Here is a 22,468-nt window from a genome sequence, read left to right as displayed (position 1 = left end):
ACATGACGAAAGACACGCCAAGACGTCGAGAAGGTCGGGAAGAATATTCTGAGGGTTCCCAACCCCTGTCTAAGACTCTCTCAGACAAATCTCGACCGCCTAGGGACCCAAGTTCACTAGCTGACCAATCTTGACTGCCTAGAGACCCTAGTCCTCAAGAACCCTCATTATCCCCCTCCATACCCCTCTGGTTCATCCCTATAGACCAGAGGTAGGTTTGAGGGATACATGAACAAGCTCTCCAAGTTTGTGGACTTTTTTGAAAAATGTATCATCCCTTAGGGGCCAGGAGAGGACGACTCCTATCCTACTATGTCCAAACTTTAAAGAACTTCCAGTCAGACTCCTCATGAGGAGGTATTTGACCTAACGCAGCCAGAGGATATCCTTCAAGACCCTTATGATCAGGGAGAGGATCCCTTTAACAAGACAATAGATCAGTCTCCAGATTGGGGTGATGAACAACCAGTAGGCGAGGCACCATGGCTGTCACCGTCCACATCCCCTGATCCAGAAACACTGTGTATATATCCTCCGTCCTCTAAGACAAGCCTCTCCCATCAATGACCAGATGGCATTCAATGCTATGCTTAAGAAAGCAGCTGAACACTTTCAGATTGCCACTCAAGAGGCGGTACAAGACACCGACTTTGTAGAGGATATTTTATAGAAAAACCACCCTCAGGTAGGGAAATACCTCTATTGAACTCTTTCAAACGCCCTGTCTTTGTTGACTCCATCTCAAAACAAGAGCTGTAAGCTCACGAGTCGGAAAACTTTTTCGCCCTTCTCCAACAGACCCGCTATATATCTGGGGACATGCCACTCCCGACTCCCTAGGGGTCACAACTACTAGGAAGAGAGCAGACCAGGATTGCAAGAAGTTGTATGCCCTGGGGAAGCACATTACAACATCAGCAGCTTACTCCACCAGGATATCTAACAACACCACATTGCTGGCTAGTTACAGCGATGTCCAGTTGAATTTGCTCCAGAAGGGCCTGCAGGAAGTCCCAGAGCCAACACGATCACACCTGCTGGTGGTTGTGTCGGAGGGGAGGCATGTCAATCAGAACATCCTCAAACACCCTGGATGCTGCAGAAACAGCGTGACGGACACTGGCCCAAGGTACCTTGGTTAAAATGCACGCATGGTTAAAAAATGTGGGATTTAAACCTGAAACCCAGGCATCCCTCATTAACAAGCCCGTAGAAGAAACTATCCTGTTTGGAAAGGCAGTGGATGAGGCTTTAGAGACTGCAAAAAAGGAACATGAAACCTTAAAGTCTCTAAACCAGATTACGCAAAGACCCTATCAGCAGCGAGGGGTTAGCTTTCGCCGCTCCTCCTTCGTTGAGAATCCTTCCCACGTTACCCCTACAATCAGTACGGAACAGGAAATACATCATGGTCCTCAGGACAAGGGGTAGGTGCCACAAGCCAATATCAGCCAAGAGACCACCGTGGCGGCAAAGGAACGGGTAGAAGTTCCACCCCACTAGGCTCCCCGGCCTCATATCAAAAATGACTTGCCGATCTGGGTCCCCTCCCATGCCTTCCCGGTCGGGGGACAGATAACATTCTTTCATGCATGGGAGGGAATTACCACAGACCAGTGGGTGCTCAAGACTGTCACCCTCGGTTACTGGATCGAGTTCAGCCGACCACCTCGATACCGACCACCGACATCCAGACGCTTAAGATCCTACTGCAAGAGGTCGAGATCCTGCAAGAAAAGAGTGCGATCGAAATCGTCCCCGTTCTACAGGTAAACAAGGGTATTTATTCAGTGTACTTCCTTGTATCCAAAAGGGATCTCAACATGCACCCTGTGCTAGACTTGCGGCCAGCGAACACATTTGTCAAACCACAAAAGTACTGAATGACAACATTGCAAGAGGTAATCCCTCTACTAACACAGGGGGATTACATGGCAACATTGGACATGAAAGATGCATACTTGCATGTTTCAATGCTGTCAGCACACAGAAAATACTTGAGGTTCAAGATGTAGGACATACACTGTCAGTTCAAAGTCCTTCCCTTCGGCATTGCCTTAGCCCCAAGGCTATTTGCAAAGGTGCTGGCGGTAGTAGCGGCTGGTATCCGGTCTTTCCATCGAAAAAGGTTCCAACTAAAGTTTTTCAATCGAAACATATCCATCGAACAATTATGCATTGAAGGCATATATGTGTGGGGTACAGAGTTAATTTTCGTTGGGGTGGGTTTTTAAGGGTAAATAACAGGGGGTTGGGGGGGGAAGCCCCTCCCCAAAATAAAATATTCAAAAAAATGCATTTGATGCAAACATTTCCGATGGATAATTTTCGATGCACAAACTTTCGTTGAAAAGTTCTCGATGGAAAGACCATAAACCGTATTGGCTCACCTGCACAGGCAGTCCATTCCAGCCTATCCTTACCTCAATGACTGGCTAATAACAGGAAATGTGTACGGAATATGCCTATCAAACACCCAAAAGACGATAGATCTACTCTTCAGTCTGGGATTCTCAATAAACGAGAAAAAGTCCAGTCTAGACCCAGGCTTAATCAATCAATTTCTGGGGGCTCTAATTCAGACAGAAGATGGCCTCGTCTTCCACTCCATCGAGATGGTTCAAAACATGCTGTTCCAGATCCCTCACTATGTAACCAGTCGCTAGGTGACTGCATGCAAAGCCATGCAACTTTTAGGGATGATGGCCTCCTGCATTTACTTAGTCCTACACGTACGTTTGCGCATGCGCCCCATGCAAGAGTGGCTCAACAGCCAATGTTGTCGGGCCAGCGGACAATGGGATGATCTAGTGGTTGTTTCGGCAGCCCTCGTTCTCCCTCTGCAATGGTAGTCGAGGGAAAACCTCTTGAAGCAGAAAACTTTCACCACCACCACCGCTGCAGTAGAAGCCACTCTCACTATGGACGCATCTCTGACGGGGTGGGGGACTCACCTGCTTCACATGGCGCACAGTGTTTTGTCCCAAACAGTAGCATCTAACCACATAAACCTACTGTAATTGTTAGCAGTGTTCAAAGCCCTAAAGGCTTTCCAAACACAACTACAGGGGAAGACGGTAGCGGTCCTCACGGACAGCACCACAACCATGTATTACCTGAACAAACGGGGGCACACACTCTGCAGGGCTATCCAAACTGTCCCAGAACATTTGGAAGTGGGCCCTCAAACACAAGATGTTCCTCCTGTCTCAACACGTTCCAGGGGAACTCAATCTTCTGAAAGACGTGCTCAGCAGAGACTTCCATCTAACCACAGAGTACGAATGGCAATTACACGAAGACATCGCCTCCATCACCTTCGCGGAATGGGGCTTCCCAGAGATCGACTTGTTCGCAACTCTGGAGAGCGCACAATGCCCAGATTACGCATCCAGGTACCCCCAGAACCGCTCCAAGGGGAACAGTCTCTGGATAATATGGACAGGGAAATGTGTCTACGCTCCCCCCCTCCCCTCCCGACTGCCCTACTCAACAAAATAGTGCACAAGATGCAACAGGAACCAGTCACAATGATTCTGGTAGCCCATATGTGGGCCCGCCAACCCTGGTTCTCCCATCTGATGGCGATGTCAATCTCTCCTCCGGTGAAGCTACCTTGCCCATACAACATGCTCTCACAAGACAGGGGGGAAACATTCCATCCATGCCCGCAAACTCTCAAATTAGTGGCCTGCTCCTGAAGTCATAGAGTTCGGGCACCTCCAACTTCCTCAGAGATGCATGGAAATTCTTAAAGAGGCTAGAAAGACGAACACTATACATTTCTATTCCAATAAATGCAAATGCTTCGTTATCTGGTGCCATAAGAGCATCAATCCCATAGACTGCTCACCAACCCATATTGTCATATACCTGACTCATCTACATGGACTCGGGTCAGGGTTTTAATTCCCTGAAGGTCCACCTAGCTGCACTTTCAGCTTACACTACCCCAAAAGAAAGTGTAGTGATGGAAGATCCCAGTAATCAAGGCATTTATGGAAGGAGTTAAAAGACTTCATCCCCCAATTTTAAACCTAACTCCCAGATGGGAACTAAATGCGGTATTAACTAGACTAATGGGACCTCCCTTTGAACCTATGCATAAGGCTAGCCTTAAAGCACTCACTTACAAGACCGCCTTCCTATTGGTAGTCACTTCAATAAGAAGAGTCAGTGAATTACAGGCCCTTTCAGTTCTAGATCCCATTTGTCACAATTCACAAAGAGAAGGTGGTTTTGCGCACTCACCCAAGGTTTGCGCCTAAACTTGTTTCAAAGTTCCATGTGAACCAATCAATAGAACTACCCGCCTTCTTCCAGAACCACACTAATGTGGCAGAAAGAAGCCTACACACACTTGATGTGCGCAGAGCCATCCTATATTTTCTGGATAAAATGAAACCACTGAGAAAGACGAATCAGTTTTTCGTTTCAGTGGCGGCTGGTAGAGAAGGGGACCTTGTCTCTAAGTCAGCCATCTCAAAGTGAATTGTTAATTGCATCACACTCTGCTGCACTCTTGCCAAGAGAGATCTGCCCTTCAAGCCTAAAGCATACGCTACTTGGAGCACTGGGGCTTCCATATCATTCATTGCAAATGTTCCTCTCGAGTCTATTTGCAAAGCAGCAACCTGGAGTTCTATACACCCCTTTACAAACAACTACTGCCTAGATAATCACTCTAGGTCTGATTCTCAGGTGGGACAAGCAGTACTAAGAAATCTCTTTACTACTGTTCCTTCTAACACCCCACCTCCAACTCTGGGTACTGCTCGCTAGTCTATGCACAGCATGTGGCTCTAAGCAGATTCACAAGCATCAGAAGACATGCGTTACTTACCGTAATAACATTTCTGTTGCCCGTGACTCTGCTTATAATCGCATGCTGTGCATATAGTCCGACATCTAGTGGTAATCGCAGAGTATTTCATCTTGTCTTTCGAGGATCGAAAGGGGTCATCCACATGGCCGTGCCTGTAACACTATCCCTAATGTGACGTCTAATGTACCCAAAATTCCTCACGGGTCAAGGTCCCTAAGATTCTTTTTCTCCACCTAGCTAGCTGGTCGTCTCATGCAGAGTTTGTAAAATTGCAAATTATTTTTTTTTGTCCACGACCTTGGGTCCTTTATATATTCATCCCCTTCAGCGATGACTACTTATCTACCACCGCGGAAGACAACTCCAGACTTCGACGGCTGGTGCTTCAGTCGAGACCGTTGACAGTGTGGCCTTGGCCCTCCGGCCAGGCCTACACAGTAGGGAGAGTATGGTCCAGGGCTCTTTCTTTTCAAGAATGTATTTCTTTCTCCCATCTCTTTTCCCTTCTAGTTTTGCTGTCGCTATAAACCTGAGCTATGGAGAGCACACCTTTTTAAATTTTGCCCTTCTTGTAAAGACAAGTATCCCTGGAAGGACACACACAGGAGGTGCAATAAGGGTCTACCTCGAGATAACCACGAGGAGTCCTGTCGGTCTTGCCAGCTCTTCTGTCCTAAGATGATAAAAGAACAGTGAGTTAAACGAGTGATGCAGGCCGAGGGTAGCTCCCCTGCCGCCACAGGCGCAGAGAGTGATGAGGAATTTAGCGACAGCCGTGGATCCGACACGGATGCCATCGACATATCTTCAGAGTGGCCACACTCCGAGTCGTCCATTCCCGGCCACGGCAGGCAGGCCACAGGTTCTGCTATGGGGAGTGTACACCCCAGTGAAAGGGAGGCACACACTACTCCCAAAGGTAAACACACCCCCCAACCGCCTTGATGGACTCATCAGTACGGTCAAAGGCACCAACGGATACGGCAATTTCTTCGACGGAACCTGCCGATCCACAGCGTTGGCTGCCTTCCACGCAACCGCCTAGGCAGCATGCGTCTGGGCACTGCACTGACAAGGGCGTCAGCACCAAGGTTCATAAGAGCGCCGAGATGCCTCTTAAGAGCGCGCTGACGCAGAAAGTTCCAGCAACGTCTAAGACTATGGCGAAGCAGCTAGAACAGTCTAAATCCCTCCCTGATACCCCAACCACCCGCGAGAGTCACGACTATCGTTTCGGCAGCAAATAGTCCTAAAGACAGGTCGAGGGACACGTCCACACGCAGAGAAAGGCAGGAAGACTATTCTAAAGGTCCCCAGCCCCTGGCTAAGACTGTCAGATAAATCTAATCGGCCTAAGCACTCCGACCCACTAGAACTGCCCTTCCCCACTCCAGACCATTCTGGCTCATCTTTATGGACCAGAGACAGGTTGGAGGGGTGTATGAATAAACTTTTAAAATTTGTGGACTTTTCAGAAAAATTTAGCACACCTAAAAGTCCTAGTGAGGTGGACCTATACCCTTCTGTATCTAAATTTCAAAGGACCTCCTGCCCTCTTCGTGAGGAGGTGTTTGACCTGACGGAACCAGAGGAGGCGTCTCAGGACCCTTATGTACAGAAAGATGATCCTTTTGAGGACCCTATTGACGAGGCCCCAGATTGGGGGGGATGAGCAGCCAGTGGATAATGCACCATGACTGTCACCGCCCAATACCCCTGGTCCATGCACAATGTGTCTGGATCCTCCTGCATCTCCTCCTATAAGACAGGCATTTCCCATAGATAACTAGATGGTGTTCAATGCTATTCTGAAGAAAGCTGCAGAATATTTTCATATTACCACGCAAGAAACACTGCAAGGCAACGACTTTGTGGAAGATATTCTGAAGGAGAAACCACCTGCAAGTCAGTCTATACCTTTATTGAACTCCATTGAACAGCATATCACCCCTTCTTTGCTGACACAATTGCAAACAAGAGCTGTGAACCCACGGGTCGAGAAGCTTTTTCGCCCCTCACCTACAGACCCACTCTACATTCGGGGACATGCCACCCCAGATTCTCTTGTGGTGACTACGACTAGGAAAAGAGCCGGAGTACCCTTGTCCACGGGCAAGGCACCACCAGACAAGAGATGCAAGCATTTGTATGCCCCGGGGAAGCGTGTCACTACTACGGCTTTCTATTCCACTAGAATTGCCAACAATACTACGTTGTTGGCCAGCTACAGCGACGTTCAGTGGAATCTGCTCCAGGAAGGCCTGCAAGAGGTCCTTGAACGAACACGGTCACGCCTGCTGGCAATTGTGTCGGAAGGGCGGCAGGTGAATCATAATATTCTTAAGAATACCCTAGATGCTGCAGAGACTGGCCCAAGGTACCCTATTGAAGATGCATGCATGGTTGAAATATTCGGGATTCAAACCAGAAACACAGGCGTCCCTCATTAACAAACCAGTGGAGGAACATAACAGTGTTTGGTAAAGCGGTGGATGAGGCACTAGAAACTGCGAAGAAGGAACATGAGACTTTGAAGTCATTAAACCAGATAACTCCAAGGCCTTTTCAACAACAAGGTGGAGGCTCTCGCTCCTCCATTCGCAGACAATCTTTCCCATGTTCCCCACACAATCAGTATGGAACGGGAAACGCATGGTCCTCAGGACAGGGGTCAGCTGCCTCAAACCTATATCAGAATAGAGGACAGTGCTGTGGCAAAGGGAAGGGGTAGAACCACCATCCCATGAGGCTCCCGAGCCTCCAATCAAAAATGACTTGCTGATCCGTGTCCCCTCCCATACCTCCCAGGTCAGGGGACGTATTACCACAGACCAGTGGGTGCTCAAGACCGCCACCCACGGTTACTGTATCAAGTTCAGCCAACCACCTCGATACCGACCACCAAAGTCCAGGCGTTTGTCACCAGAACATCTGAAGATCCTACTACAAGAGGTCGAGATCCTGCAGGAAAAGGGCACAATCGAAGTCGCCCCCGTTTTACAGGTAAACAAGAGTATTTATTTAGTGTACTTCCTTGTACCCAAATAGGATCTCACCATGCGCCCTGTGCTATAAGTGCGCCCAGCGAACAAATTTGTCAAACCACAAAAGTTTTGAATGATAACAATGTAAAGAGTTAATCATTCTATACTAACACAGGGGGATTACATTGTACATGAAATATGCATACTTTCATATTTCAATGTTGCCAGTGCACAGAAAATACCTAAGGTTCATGATAGAGGACAAGCACTATCAGTTCAAGGTCCTTCCCCTCGGCATTGCCTCATCCCCAAAGCAAGTGTTTACAAAGGTGCTGGCAGTAGCGGCGGCCCACCTGCGCAGGTAATCCATCCCAGTTTATCCTTACCTGGACGAATGGCTCATAACAGAGGATTTGTACGGAACATGCCTTTCAAACACCCAGATGACGAGAGATCTACCCTTCATTCTGGGATTCTCAATAAACGAGACGTCCAGCCTAGGCCCCAGCCAAGTCAAACAATTTCTGGGGGCTCTGATTCGGACAGAAGACAACCTCGTCTTCCCCTCCAACGAAAGGGTTCAAAACGTGCTGTTTCAGATCCCTCAATATGTAGCCAGTCGAGAGGTGATGGTACGCAAAGCCACGCGATTGTTAGGAATGATGGCCTCCTGCATTTATTTAGTCCCACATGCACGATTGCGCATGCGCTCCATGCAAGAGTGGCTCAGCAGCTAATGATGACAGGCCAGTGGACAATGGGACGACCTAGTGGTTGTCTCGCCGGCCCTCGTTCTCTCCCTGCAGTGGTGGTCGAGGGGAAAACCCCTTGAAAGGGAAGACCTTCACCACCCCCGCAGTAGAAGCCACTCTCACAACAGATGCATCTCTCACGGGGTGGGCGGCTCACCTCCTTCAGCAGACGGCGCACAGCGTTTGGTCCCCAGCAGTAGCATAGCATCCAACCACATAAACCTGGTGGAGTGGTTAGCAGTGTTCAAAGCCCTGAAGGCCTTTCAGACACAAGTACAGGGGAAGACAGTACTAGTCCTCACAGACAGTACCACGGCCATGTATTGCCTGAACAAACGGGGGGGGGGACACACTCTCCGGGGTTATCCAAAATCCAAACTATCCCAGAACATATGGAAGTGGGCTCTCAAACACAAGATGTTCCTCCTGTCTCAACATGTTCCAGGGGAACTCGATCTTCCGGCAGACGTACTCAGCAGAGACTTCCCACTACCCACAGATTAGGAATGGCGACTACACAAAGACATAGTATACAATGTTTTTGCAGAATCGGGCTTCCCAGAGATCGACTTGTTCGCAACTCTGGAGAACTCACAATGCCCAGATTACGCCTCCAGGTACCCTGAGAACCGCTCCAAGGGGAACGGTCTCTGGATAACATGGTCAGGGAAATTAGTTAACGCTTCCCCCCCTCCCCCAACTCCCCTACTCAACAAGATAGTGCACAAGATGCACCAGGCACCAGTCACTATGATATTGGTAGCCCCAATGTTGGCCCACCAACCCTGGTTCTCCCATCTGATGGAGATGTCAATCTCTTCTCCGATGAAACTACCTTGCCCATACAACATGCTAATGTAGGGCAAGGGGGAAACAGCCCATCCATACCCGCAAACTCTCAATTTAGTGGCCTGGCTCCTGAAGTCATATAGTTCGGGCACCTCCAACTTCCTCAGAGATGCATGGACATACTTAAAGAAGCAGGAAAGCCTAACACCAGACATTGCTGCTATATGCGCAGCATATGAATCTAAGCAGATACAATCATCAGAAATGCTATTACAGTAAGTAATGCATGTCTTATCTACGGCGTCTTCACTAGATGACTGTCTTTTCGCCTAAACCCATGGGCGAACCAAGCCAGGTTTTGAACTCTACAGCCTTTAACTATCAGTGCAGTGTGATGGCGGCACTAGCTATCTCGCTGTCCCCTTTCTTGAAGCTCTATGCAACTCAGATCAGGCCACCCTCCTAGCCATAATCCACTCCACAATTATATATATTGAATTGTTTATTTTTGTAAACCAGAGTGAACCACGAGGCGGAGTGTGCGAAACTGATACAAAGGAAGCTTCAAAGACCTTACATCTGGAAAGGGCTGACAAAAAGTGCCCTTTGGGCTTTTTGTTGGCATTGCTCCAGCTAAAGACTCTGATTCAAAGCAGGAACACTGGGTTACCTTTCCCTTTGAGTCCGAACCTGTCAGCCAATTTGGCTAATGGTTGTATGGATGCTTCCTAGGTTCCGACTAATGTCAAAGCTAAAGGAAATGGCTAGACGATCATGACACAGGAAGTGGAAAAGTCTGAAATTCTGAACAGTTCACATCGCAATGCCGCGGGTAATTCCTTTGGAGCTGAGACAGAATGCCTTGCTGTCTCAGAAGCATAGGTTTTGGATTTGCATTCCAATCTTTCTGACACTTCTGGGACGGCGAGCAGTTTGACAAGTTCTGCTGTGCAGCCCTTCTCCATATTTCAGAAAAAAAAAGAAAATCCATTAAAGCAATCACCAAATAGGTGCCTCAGGTTGGAAAGTCAAAAAATCTCCCTGCTCCTCAGAACAGGAAATCTCTGTTCCCCAAGCTTTCGTAAGAAATCTCTCGACCCCTCGAGATACTCAGTCTCGAGTGCCTGTGCAAAAAGAACAGCTTGTACTTGGTCGAGAGTTGGAAAGACTGGAGAGAGATCCATCGGATGGACCGTCTGCTGACCCAGGATGGCCGGAAGCCAACTTTGGCCGGGAAGATGCAGACTATTTAAACTTTTCCACCTATTCGATCGAGGACAGAGAGTTTGGCGAGGAGGAGCAGGGGCTTTTGGCGCCGGCCGCCTCAGCCATTAATCTAGTGAAATTACTTCTTAACTGTAGAGTTGGAATCTCAGACGGACAGAGTGACTTCAGTCCTTTTACCTAAACTTCTGGCGACAGACAATTGGTTAAAGACTTTGTCCGTTTTTGACCCTGGAAGACAAATGGCAAGAGGCATTGGTGAAATGGAGAGTTGAGCAGAGTTACGCCCTTTGGATCCAAGTAAAGCTGTTTCACCTGTTTGCCCTTCAGAGTGAGACTCTCAGTAAAGAATTAAGGTGGCTCCTGTAAATGTTGGAAGTTGTGACAAAACGAGCATCCAGCCAACGTGCGACAGAATTAAAAAGGTGGACCACAATTTGAGTTTGGAGCGGCTGCTGCCTGTCGATGGCCTGATTTTTAACTGTTCTAATGTTATGAGATTGTTATATCACATTCCCTTGTTGAGATTTCTACAGTTGTAGGATATTAGGATCGTGGAGATCCCCCAAGAAACGTGGAGTGGACAAAATGATTTGACATGTAAGAACAAACTGAGTCAGATCATCTCTATTGGAAGTGGCCCACCTGCTTCTCCCAATGGGATTCAAGTTGAGAGAACGGCTAACAAGAAATCCTTCTCTTAAGCCCAATACCGCTATGTTGGAAAAGGCCTCCGGGATGTGTCAGACTTTAACAGGGGTGGGGGGCAATTTTGAGCAGTGGGGTGATGATGAGATCTTTTTAAGGTGAGAAGCGAAAGACACTACGGGGAGACTGAAGTGGTCACATTTAATTGTGCAGACATGGATAAACTAATGATCAACGGACCAACCGTGTCAACTCAAAAGCTACATTTCCATCCTGGAGTCTGGGGCATCCCTCAGTTTCTCAATTGACTTCTAATTAACCACAAGACTCTTCTTGGCCGAGGGCCTTCTGGAAAACGAGGGGGTTTTCTCATTTCAAGTGATGTGGACATACTTTCAGGTGATCTGGTTATAATGTGATGAGGCGTATGGAGGTGGCAGAGGTCGCCGCTCGGCGGGCTCGCTTACGCCGGTGAAAAATGGGAGCGGGCTGAGGTGTGGTTGAATTCTGATGCCCGAATTCTGATGCCCGAACCACTTTTTACAAATTATAGGTCGAAATATGAAAGAGGGTCTGGCCTACAAAGACAGATGGGGCTTGATTCTGAACAACTATTGGAATCGGGCGTCACTGATAAATTTTCCATCCAGGACAAACTACATTTTATCATTTTGGGGGGGTCATTTGAACTGCCCATGCATTAAGATCAATGGGAACGTAGAGATCCTGGGTTGGGATTTCCAAATGCTAGAGACACTAGAGCGACGTAATGGCTGGAGTTGATGAATGCTAGAGACCTTCACATTCACAATGGTCAAATCTAGGGTGATTGCCCTGCGGGGAAGACATGGTCTAATGGCATCCACTCCAGCGTTTTGGCTTATGTCTTGGCGTGTCTAGCTTGTTTATTAACAACATTATCTTGTTAGAACTATTGCCAAAGGTTACGAGTGATCATGCCCTTTCAAAACTTACTTGGGAGGACAAGCGTGAGTTGAAAAAAAATACCTGCCATATGAATGTCGCACCGACGCAGGCAGTAATTCGCCTACGATTGAGGCTGCAAGACATAAGATCTTTGTCAAAAAATAATGCTAGCCAATTGGAAAGATGGGAGTATTCAAATTATGTCCCTTTGCTTTTAGAGAATCAAGTTGGAAAAAAGTTGCTGTGTAAACACCAGAAATTAATAAGCCGCCTGAGAGATGGACGACATTTAAAAGGGATGATAAAGAGAAAGAAGAAATATAAACATTTGTTAGCTCTATAAGCCGCTGTCCTACAGAAGGATGCTGAAGTCATGCTATTTGCTCTGTCAAAAAAAGATGAGATCTATATGGCAACTGCTAAGTGAGGGAGGTGTATTGCGTTCAGCTTCCTTGACAAATGTGATTTCAGAGGAGGCGTGGATAGATTTTTACGAGAAATTATTTGATCCACTGCGAGGCCACGAACATGCAATGCCTACTAAAATAAACATAGGGTGGCATTTTCCGCTGGTTGAGCTAGACGTGTAATTATCAATCAAAAAAGCCAACCAGTCTCTGCATACTTTGCAACTTGCTCCAGCTTCTCCTTCACCCTTCCTTTTCCTGCAGGTGATTAACTGACATTGCTCCGTTTATTGATTGGATTACAACTATACGCGTTCTTCTTGGTAGTACTATTGGTCCTCATTGACTCCTTACTCCTCTTCTTTGTCCCAGTACATAATGATTTCTGGGAATTGGAGCCCAAGAGATCACTATAGTGTTTTAAGTTATTTTGTTGAACACTTTTATCACCGTAACAATCATCATAAATATCGGATGTCAAGCATTTTTTAGAACGACTATACATCTGTGAAGGATCAATACATTTCTGCTCAAGATGTTTAGCAGAAGTAGGTTTTAAGACCTTATAACAAAAGGGTTTTGAAGAATGACAGCAGACCATTTGAAATTATGGGATTAGGGTTTCTTCTCCAAAGTCAAGGGAAGAATACTGCATCTCTCCTGTCAGAGCCATCACCGCTCCACAACAGCCATCTCTTACCACTTGATCCACCCTCAGAATGCCACACCCAGGGCGAGTATCAGGTAGTGTCTGCCTTCCCCTGGCCACACAGGAGGAGACTTTAGGCTCAGGATTAGCAATGACTGCAAGATTCTTCACAAGTGCCCGTCCAACTATCACTCTTGATTACCACTCTTTGCTCTAATGATTATAATTCTGCTTTCACTTTGAAATTTAGGTGGGGTTATACTGCTCTTACATCTGCAATTGGGTCTAGGTTGTCATGGGACGCTAGCTCCTGAGAATTCTCCTCCGTATCCCAACACTTAAGAGGTTAGCCTTCTCCAAAATTTCAGGGACCTCCATACCTGGCCCACTTCTAGTTGTAGAGCTCTTCCTAGCCGTCCTGGGAAGCTGTTACACCTGCTGCCGTAGTCTTGCTTCTTTCACTTCTTTTCCTGGCCTCTCTTGCTCCTCTCTGGCTTCTGTTTTCCTTGCTCTGTATTCTTGATTGTCTTCTTCCACCACTACCTCTGTCTCTTCTGCCTCGCCTTCTTCCTCCTCATTCTTTTGAGTGCTGTGCTTTCAGGTTTTCTCTGCTCTGTCTTGACTGGTTCAGTGTTGCAACTCTTTATAATGCTCCCTTGCATTGGTTCAGTAATGTATTAGCAGCTCGTGCAGTGTGCCCCTGACCTGGTAAAGTGGCCTGCAGCCATGTTGATTGTAGATGGAAGATCTGTTACTTTGTCTACTCTGGGTCTCTTGCAGCATTCTATGCTCTCTTGCGCTGCATGGGCCTCGGTGCTTCCCTTCATCATAGCTCTTATCTTCATATCTTTAGATATGCCAGTGGCTTTGCATTCTCCTGCTGAGACTTGCTTCTTTCTAGGCTCCAACATAGCTTGTGTGAACGAAGATGTGAACTACTGTTCCACCCTGGTCTCTTGCTTGATCACTGTTGTTTTCTCTTTGTCCTCTGGTCTCCCAGTAGTCCGATGGGGAATTCGGACATATGGTCTGATATGTTGGCGGAATAGCGGTCCTCTGGCTGTGAGGTGTTTCCTTTCATAATGAAAGCTTTGAGGTGGGATCATATGTTTGCTTTCTTCACCAATCCGCATGTACGGATTGAGATATCAGACAGGAGGTAGCACATAGGGGTACCACATGCTCCTCAGTGAGGGACTTAGCTTCACATATATCACCACTAGGAAGCGTATGCCTGGACTGTTTAGCACTGGTAACGTGGCTACCCTGGGTGGCTGAGAACCCTCTTGTGCTGGTGAAAAAGGAGATGATCCGACCTGGTCAGAATATGTAGGTAAAAGAAGGGCTTAACAATTGTTTATATTTTAGTACAGTAATTACATGTTCTAAAGTCTAGGTCACCAAAAGAGCCCATTAACCACTTTTTTGTCTTGGTTGATTTTTATGATTTGGTATCCAGGTTCTTTTTGAAGAGATAAAGGTCTGGCAAACAGAAATGTGTGAAACTTCAATCTGCTCTTCTCTTCAGAAGATTTGCAAATTCTACTAACCTTCCACACCCAAGGGCCATATCCAGAGTGATTTCTGCATATTTATGCATGCACACATTAAGTGATTTTGTCGCACCAGAATGCTCTGCCAGTCTGGACCACAGCTGTTGCGTTGTTGAAAAGACAGTAGCATAGTTAGGTACATTTTTTTTTTTACTCTACTTACTTTGTACTGCACTTCCCCTTGCACTTTTCCCTTCCCCCTACGCCTGCACTTGCGCGTTCTGAATGACACCTGGCCTAGTAGGATCGTTGTCTGTCTTCCCCTTGTTCCCCCCTCCCTGCCTCGTCGCGCCTTGAAACACTTGTGTATAGGCGCGTTACAAATGCCATATCAAATCATATCATAAGTACTCTCCTTCTAATGTGTAAATCGGTGGAGGAAAACATTATGGCATGGAAGGACATATTATATTTATTTTTCTTTAGTAGCCAGGAAGCCTAGTAATATTGATAATCGGGGGTAAAAATAAGTTGTTAATTGGCAGGCAGGCATATACAGTTACTTGCCCCCTCAATTCTCTATATCCACACAGCACACCATTTCTTATTCAACAAGAATCGGTGATCACTAGCAAACGGCTAGTGGAGTGTGTACATTTTTTGTCCTGTCCATGATGGACATTCTCCACTGATTACCAGCACCCTCCACTAGGGCTGGGCAATATGGGCCAAAAGTCATATCTCATTCTTTTTAGGCTGAATGACGATATACAATTTATATCTTTATGATGTTTATGGGAGTTAAATGCTCAGCAGGGGTGAACTGGCCTTTAGGGAACTCTGAACATTTCCGGTAGGCCTCTGCACGCTGGGACTCTTTTGTGTGGTATTTGCACATTTTCTCATATGGAAAGGGTTGGGCTTGTTGAAAAAGTGTGTTATGGGGCGACTTTGAGAACTTTTTCCACAGCCTCTTCTGGTTCTCAGTCCACCCCTGATGCTCAGTTGTAAGCCACTTACTTCTGAGATGCCAACAGTACTAATACCTAACGGTAAATGCAAAACACAACTCTAACAATGTCAGTTAACCTCATCCTAAATTGCAATTGATTTAAAGGGACACAATCTGAACAATAATGGCAATATTAACACAGAATGCAAGTAGGAAACACATCCCTATATGCACTGAAGTAGGCATTAAGTGACATTTTGTCCTATTGATTTGTCTATCTTCTTAATTGAATGAGTCACAGATATATACATATATCTCCTCGATGTTAACGATATTGTCTAATCCTATATCGCTTTTGAAAATATATCAAGGTTTCTGAGGCTTATATTGCCCAGCCCTACCCTCCACTAACTGTGTGTGCCTCAAGCCTATGTTTGCTAATGTTCGTGTTATAAAGGGAATGCAAAATGCTGGTGTAGCATTGGTTGAACGCACACTGGAGGAAATTCAACATGTTTACCATGTACCCCACTGGAGAGCAGATGATTGACGATTGTGGATAAATGTGGAATGCCTCCATTGACAGAAGGGGGCAGTAAGCGACTGGCCTGGTAGCATTCTTTTTCATAATTTACTTAATGCTGATGTGTGTTGTATGAAAGCAACCCAGAGGGGTGTAATTCTTCCATTTTAACAATACCCACTATGAAGCACATATTTGTATTATCATTGTGAAATTCCTAACTATGTGCTTTATATTGTTTCAGCTGGAACAGAGCAAGAAATAGAAGTTTTCAGACAGATAATGATCGATTTTCTTCAAGATGCTATGCCAGATCAACGACCTCCTGCCTGCCCCCCATTGGAACCTATTGGGTGAGGCTCTTCACTTTTCCTTCAGTTAAATTGTACGGTGAAAAGGCCATGAACGTAGTGGCTGTTTTATGCTCTTGTTGTGATCTCAACCTGACCAAATGTTTTCAATACTTATGATATGCATTTATCAGAAATCAAGGCTGTTTTCCCAGGCAAATTGTGACTTGTCTTTTTGATGTCTTTGGCACTTCCTATATAATACAGTGGTCTTCTCTATGAAATAGAGCTTTGTTTTTAGAAAGGTTTGTCAAGGTGTCTGGCACTCTGATTTCTGTCTGATGGTTTAGCTGCAGTTTATTCTTAAATGTTTGTTTTCTTCGTCTGTTTATGAAGTGTAGGTGGGACCTTGGACTTCAATTCTTGGGGTGTAATGTTTCTACTCCTAAGTTTCAACATTATGTTTTTCCTTTCCCACAATGGCGGATCTCTGCAAACCTCTCTCGGGACTTGGAAAATCTACTAACCCACTCACATTGGTGAGGAGATATTTTGAAGGGCGACTAATATTTGCATGGCACTCGACCTTGATGGCGAGTATGGAGTAATTTGAAACTTTTGTTATTCGATATTTACTGAAAACAAACTGTGTTTGCAGCAATGCCAAAAAAACAATTCACTGTGCAAGAATTGCAGTGTTGCACCACATATGAAGTGTGCTTCTTGCATACTTTACAGAAAGCACTGTTAAATATTTTGTCACCCCTTATGATGGGGCGAGTGCATTTCTCGTAGAGTGGGTAAACGAAGTAACTCACCCTGCAGGTCTAGTCAGATTTTAAAGAATTTATGAGGACTTTCTCTGTAGTGTTGGTTCCTCCTAAATGCTGTCTCTCCTTGCAGTCTGCTCACTTCCATACCTGCCATTCAGAAAACCTCTTGCGACTTGCATGGGCCAAACAGGTTCCGGTCCTCCTCTGCTTTTCACTGTTTACCCCTCAGGGGCATACCATTCTCTTTCTATCTTGGTGAGATGCTTGCCTTGTCCTTGCTGCTGCTCACATGCTCCATAGCCGTACTGCCTTACTGGTTCTCTATGGTTTCTTCTCACACACTTGCATGGCAACTCAGTCAGGACTCCTCCTAATCCTCCGTATTTCTTGAGACTCAAACTGAGTAGTGAGGCAAGGTAGAAAATCTGCATTCAGAATGTTCTTCCACTCTGTTGAAAGATGGAAATGTTTAAAGATTGGAGAGCATGGAGTCCTCTTGAAATGCAGGCATTGGTGTCTTTGTTCCTAAATAACCAGAAAACTGTTTATTGATCAGTAACAAGAATGAAGAGTACTCCCCAGTAATAGTGAAGGGACACAACTGCCTAATTCATGGCCAAACGTACTTGCTCAGATTAATGGGTTTTGTATAGAAACAGCTTTGACTTGATGAAAAGGACTCTCTTCTCTCTTCTCTCTTCTCTCTTCTCTCTTCTCTCTTCTCTCTTCTCTCTTCTCTCTTCTCTCTTCTCTCTTCTCTCTTCTCTCTTCTCTCTTCTCTCTTCTCTCTTTTCTTTTCTCTTCTCTTCTCGAGAACGGTACCCAGAATGACCCTTATTGTATCAGTATTAAGAGAGAATGGCTGAATGAAATCCAGTGTTTATTAGTCCTGACTGATGATACCATGAACTCTTCAGGTTTTGAAAGGCCTTTACAGAAGCTTCATGCCATCTCAACTGGTTTGGCTGGTTATTCGACAGAATATCTGTCAAGAAACTGGTTTGGGTGGAGGAGAGATTAGAATCCTGTCGGGCTTAAAAAGGATTTTAAGTCTTTTTATTTTTAACACTGCAATCTTTTATATGCTTGGTGACTTGAGTTTGTATCAATCCAAGAAGGTTGAACAAGTGTTGTACCAATGACTTAGTGAGGGTACACTTGGCTTGATTTGTCGTTTGTTCAACACCTAGAGGTGCTGCTCTAACAAGTCTCAGGCATTTTACGATATCCTTCCACGTTGGCTGTGTATGCTTTTATCATCAAGGTAGGCACCAGTGTATGCTCGGTGTTGGTGCTAGGGAGTGTGAATTCAGTGGATGTGGGTAGTGATGACAATCTTAAATCTGAGCCGCCATCCCCCGCTGTTCATTCAGGGGATGGAGGTGGTCTCCATGTTAAGGTGGCTGGCACTTTTCCCCACCAGCCGAATTCCATGGGTTTTGTTGCATTAAACTAGTTTATCTTAACTGTCTCAAGTTTTTTCATCACTATGTACGTTCTATTGCGGTAATTACTGTTTTGGCATTAACTTTTTAAGCGACAGATTAGTATTTGAATTGTACTGAAAAATAAGGCGTTCTAAACATAATCTTGATATGGTATAGTAGTCTGTCAACTTAAATAAAACATTTCACATTTTTAAATGATCACACTCATTTACAGACTGGCAGAAGTTTATTATCTCAGAGATCTGATTCTTAATGGTGCTTGTATTTTCAGTGTTTCTGACTTGCTCGAAATGTACCAATGTGTATTACTCATGCTCTAATCTAAGTCATAATTGTTTGCTTCACCTGGAAGCTTTACATAAAATATCTAATGGTGCATAGCAAAATTCCTTGGCATGAGTATTCTCACAAAATCTAACAATGGGTTACCCCTAATTTTATCCACTGACTGGACACCTACTCGCTAGCAGGGGAACACATATCAAACACAAAAATTAAGTAGGTCACCCTGCCGTTTTTGTCATATATGTGCATCACAGTCCATACATTTCTTAGATACCCGGCTTCACCTGGTCATCAACCCCTCTCCCAACTCTAGCATAACTCCATAAAAGATTCTTTAGCAAAAACGTTCTGGAACGCCGGCAGAGCTTGATAGACAGAAAAACAAAGGAAAATATAATAGGAGGATTTGAGACACGCTGGTAACAAGCGGCCTGCCTTGAAGGTAAAAGAAGTGCATGTACCAACAAATAGAATAATGGAGGACTGTATGCAATATCCCCTCAGGTTGGATGCGTTAAAGAAAAAAGGAAAAAGCATCCCACTTTGAGAGCAAAGAACTAGATCAACTAAGTCATGACCTCAACATACAACTCAAGCCTGATAGATCTATGCAGCATCTAATAAGATTCTTTTTGGGTTGAAGGTCTCCAGTACAAGGAGTGCATATGATTCATTCCTATATTTTAATGATAGTTGCGGTCTGGTGAATCCCCCCCAGAATTTGTCAGGGAGACGCTGTGGATGAGTGGATTCCTTTGTAAGGTCCAAAACACAAAATGTCGACTTATTTTTTAAAACACTGTTTGTCTTAAGATTTCATCTAAATGGGGACATACTTGTCCTAATAGAGTTAACATGTGCCTCCACATTATGAAGTGGATGTTGTGGTGCAGAAATTGTTAAGCCAGATGAATGCAACATTTCATGTGTGTTACATGATTATTTTGTCTGAACATAGTAATTAACCCTTGGTGTTTTTGAAACAATCTGGCTATGTTATCATGTCCCCCATGAAAATTATGAGACATAGCTGTTTGTTTTGCACGTTGAAGCATTTGCACTTTTTAGGGTTGTTCATATTGTTGCGCTTTATTGCATATACATGGAGACATGTTTGGAAAAGTTGCAAAGAATTGGCATGTTTTGAGTGATCTTTTCTCCGGCATGGATTCACATGCTCATGAATAGTCCCCGTCGTCAGGCTGGGAATCCTCGGTAAAGAAAACATCAGTTTCAGTTTCGTTTCTGAACTGTCTTTCGACTAATAGCCAATCACTGGTCTCTGGGTCATACTGTCCGCAGCCAATGAATGCCCTCTACCTACGCCCCTCCTCTGGCAGCCATCTTCAGATTTGTACCACATGTTCAAGTGTTGGGAGTCCTTGTGCTTATCTCTCGAGCTTTTACTGCGTATCGTGTTTTTTCAAAGAGTTTACTCTTATTTTTTCAGTCAAATCGAGTCTCAAGGGCGGAATTTCGTCAAATTACACTTCTTGGAGGATTCCGGAAGATCTTTGAGGCCTACCCCGCGTGGACATTGTCAGGCTTTCTCAAATCTGATGTTGTCCCCGGAAGCTGCTGAACCCCCGCAGTCCCCTTTGGATGCTAACCTCTTAACTGGTATCAAACAGTTCAGTTGAGAGCACCCCCAAGGGAAAGGGGGAAAATGGGACAAAATAATAAACTTCAGGTTTTGCTCAGCTTCTTTATCTGTCAACCTGTTGGTGAAAATAACAACAAATTCACTTTAGTCACTAACCTTTGAATTCCTTGGCTCTGACTTATCTTTATAAATTTAAGTAAATAAACACGCCACCATACCTGATTATCCTCTGTGAATAACGTAGAGGACGTGTGTGAATTCTACTGAAGAAAACATAAAAATAGAGTCTCAGATGCTCTTACTAATTTCTTCAATTCGGTTTAGAAAAACTGCTAATCTCTCTCAGTTGAATGAGTTTATCTTCAAGCAGTTCAACTACCTTTTACCCAAAACAACCCGCTGGAAATATTATACATGTAGTTTGTATTGGTTTCTAGCTTCAACACAAATTCAAAGAATGACACTCTAGCTATTCAATTTAAAATTGTTTGTTTCCTGAATGTATTAAAGTGTTCATTAATTGGATCTTTTGCTTGCAAAAAAGATCGCTCATAAAAGAAGCGTTCCTTGAACCAGAATATGCGCATGCGTGAAGATATTGTTTACTCCTTCTAAAATGGAAGCGCACATGAACAAGGAATTGAGTTAAAAAATGAAACTGGCATGGGCGCATGCGTAAAGGAATAGTATTCCACTCTTCTTAATATGAATTGTTCAAACATGAAAGAAGAAATTCCTCAGTTCCGGACACTAATCCTTGAAGAGGCAGCCCAGTGATGATCACCCGCCAGGTTAGAATGTTAGTAAATTAAACATAACGCCTCGGAGTCGCGTGGCTACCACACTGTCACTTGCGCAGACAGTGTAAGATTTCTAACGCTAGTCCGACGCTAAGAAAAGCACTGTTACCGTCAAAAGGTACAATACTCAATAATCTTTTATACGGCCGAAAAAACACACGACGCTAAAATGATAAACAGACCTCCACACTCCAACTTGCCAGGTGCAAAAAATGTGACGCAGTTCAATAAATTTAAATACAGTTCTAGAAGTTAAAAAATAAATTCTTGAAAGAACGAAATGAACTACTATTTAAACAAAAACTAAGAAAAACAGGAACAAGTTAATTAATGGTTTTGATATTTAACTCCTGCTTGAAAATCATAAAATTCCATAAAAGATAATGAATTCACTTAGCTTGCTTCTTTCTTTCACCGGAACGTTTTTCTAAGTTTCTTCTTAATTCTCCAACACTTTCCTGGTCCAAATAACTAATTTTAGGCACAAGGGCCTAACTAAAGTTTTCTAAATCTTAAGAGCTTCAAACATAAGACCTTCCAGCTGGGCTTCTGACAATGAAAGGCGGTTTAGAATGTTCCAACAATGCCTTTCTTTTACTTCTGACCAATCACTGATCCTTTTGGAATTCTCCATTTTGACTTGGGAAGCTCTCCACACTCTGCACAGAAAGTTAAGGCCCAAACCATACTTTATGTTAATCATATCCTCATTCCACCACATTCATCCAAATCCCACGAAACCTGACAGTACCCCCCCCTTAATGCCCTGTCCCAGGGCCAACTTTAGAAGGATACTTTCTATGAAATTTTGCGACTAATTGTGGTGCATGCACATTCACCTCATCCTCCCATGTACGTTCCTCGGGTCCGAAACCTTCCCAGTCTATTAAATATTGTAGTTTCCCTCTTAACCTCCTGGAATCTACAATTCTTTTCACTACAAACTCTTCAGATGAATTCTCTAACTGAACTGGTGAAGGTGGATGTACAACTCTAGTCCCCTGAATCACAGGTTTTAATAGACTAATGTGAAAGGTGGGATGTATTTTCAAGGAAGTAGGTAGTTTTAACCGTACTGACACTGGATTGATCACCT

At 44.8% G+C, this 22,468-nt stretch overlaps 1 protein-coding gene across 1 annotated transcript in view; it reads left to right on the top strand.

Moving 5' to 3' along the window:
* QSOX2 (quiescin sulfhydryl oxidase 2) overlaps nucleotides 1-22,468 on the top strand; it is a 578,728-nt gene that overhangs the window by 234,348 nt on the left and 321,912 nt on the right. The window contains exon 4 of the mRNA XM_069609564.1: nucleotides 16,418-16,526. Within this exon, the coding sequence (XP_069465665.1) occupies nucleotides 16,418-16,526 (109 nt within the window). The remainder of the gene's footprint in view (nucleotides 1-16,417; nucleotides 16,527-22,468) is intronic.

Source organism: Ambystoma mexicanum, chromosome 8, assembly GCF_040938575.1.
Source record: "Ambystoma mexicanum isolate Mex_15411 chromosome 8, UKY_AmexF1_1, whole genome shotgun sequence".
Taxonomy (NCBI): Eukaryota; Metazoa; Chordata; class Amphibia; order Caudata; family Ambystomatidae; genus Ambystoma; species Ambystoma mexicanum.
This window is presented reverse-complemented; position numbering and strand designations above follow the sequence as displayed.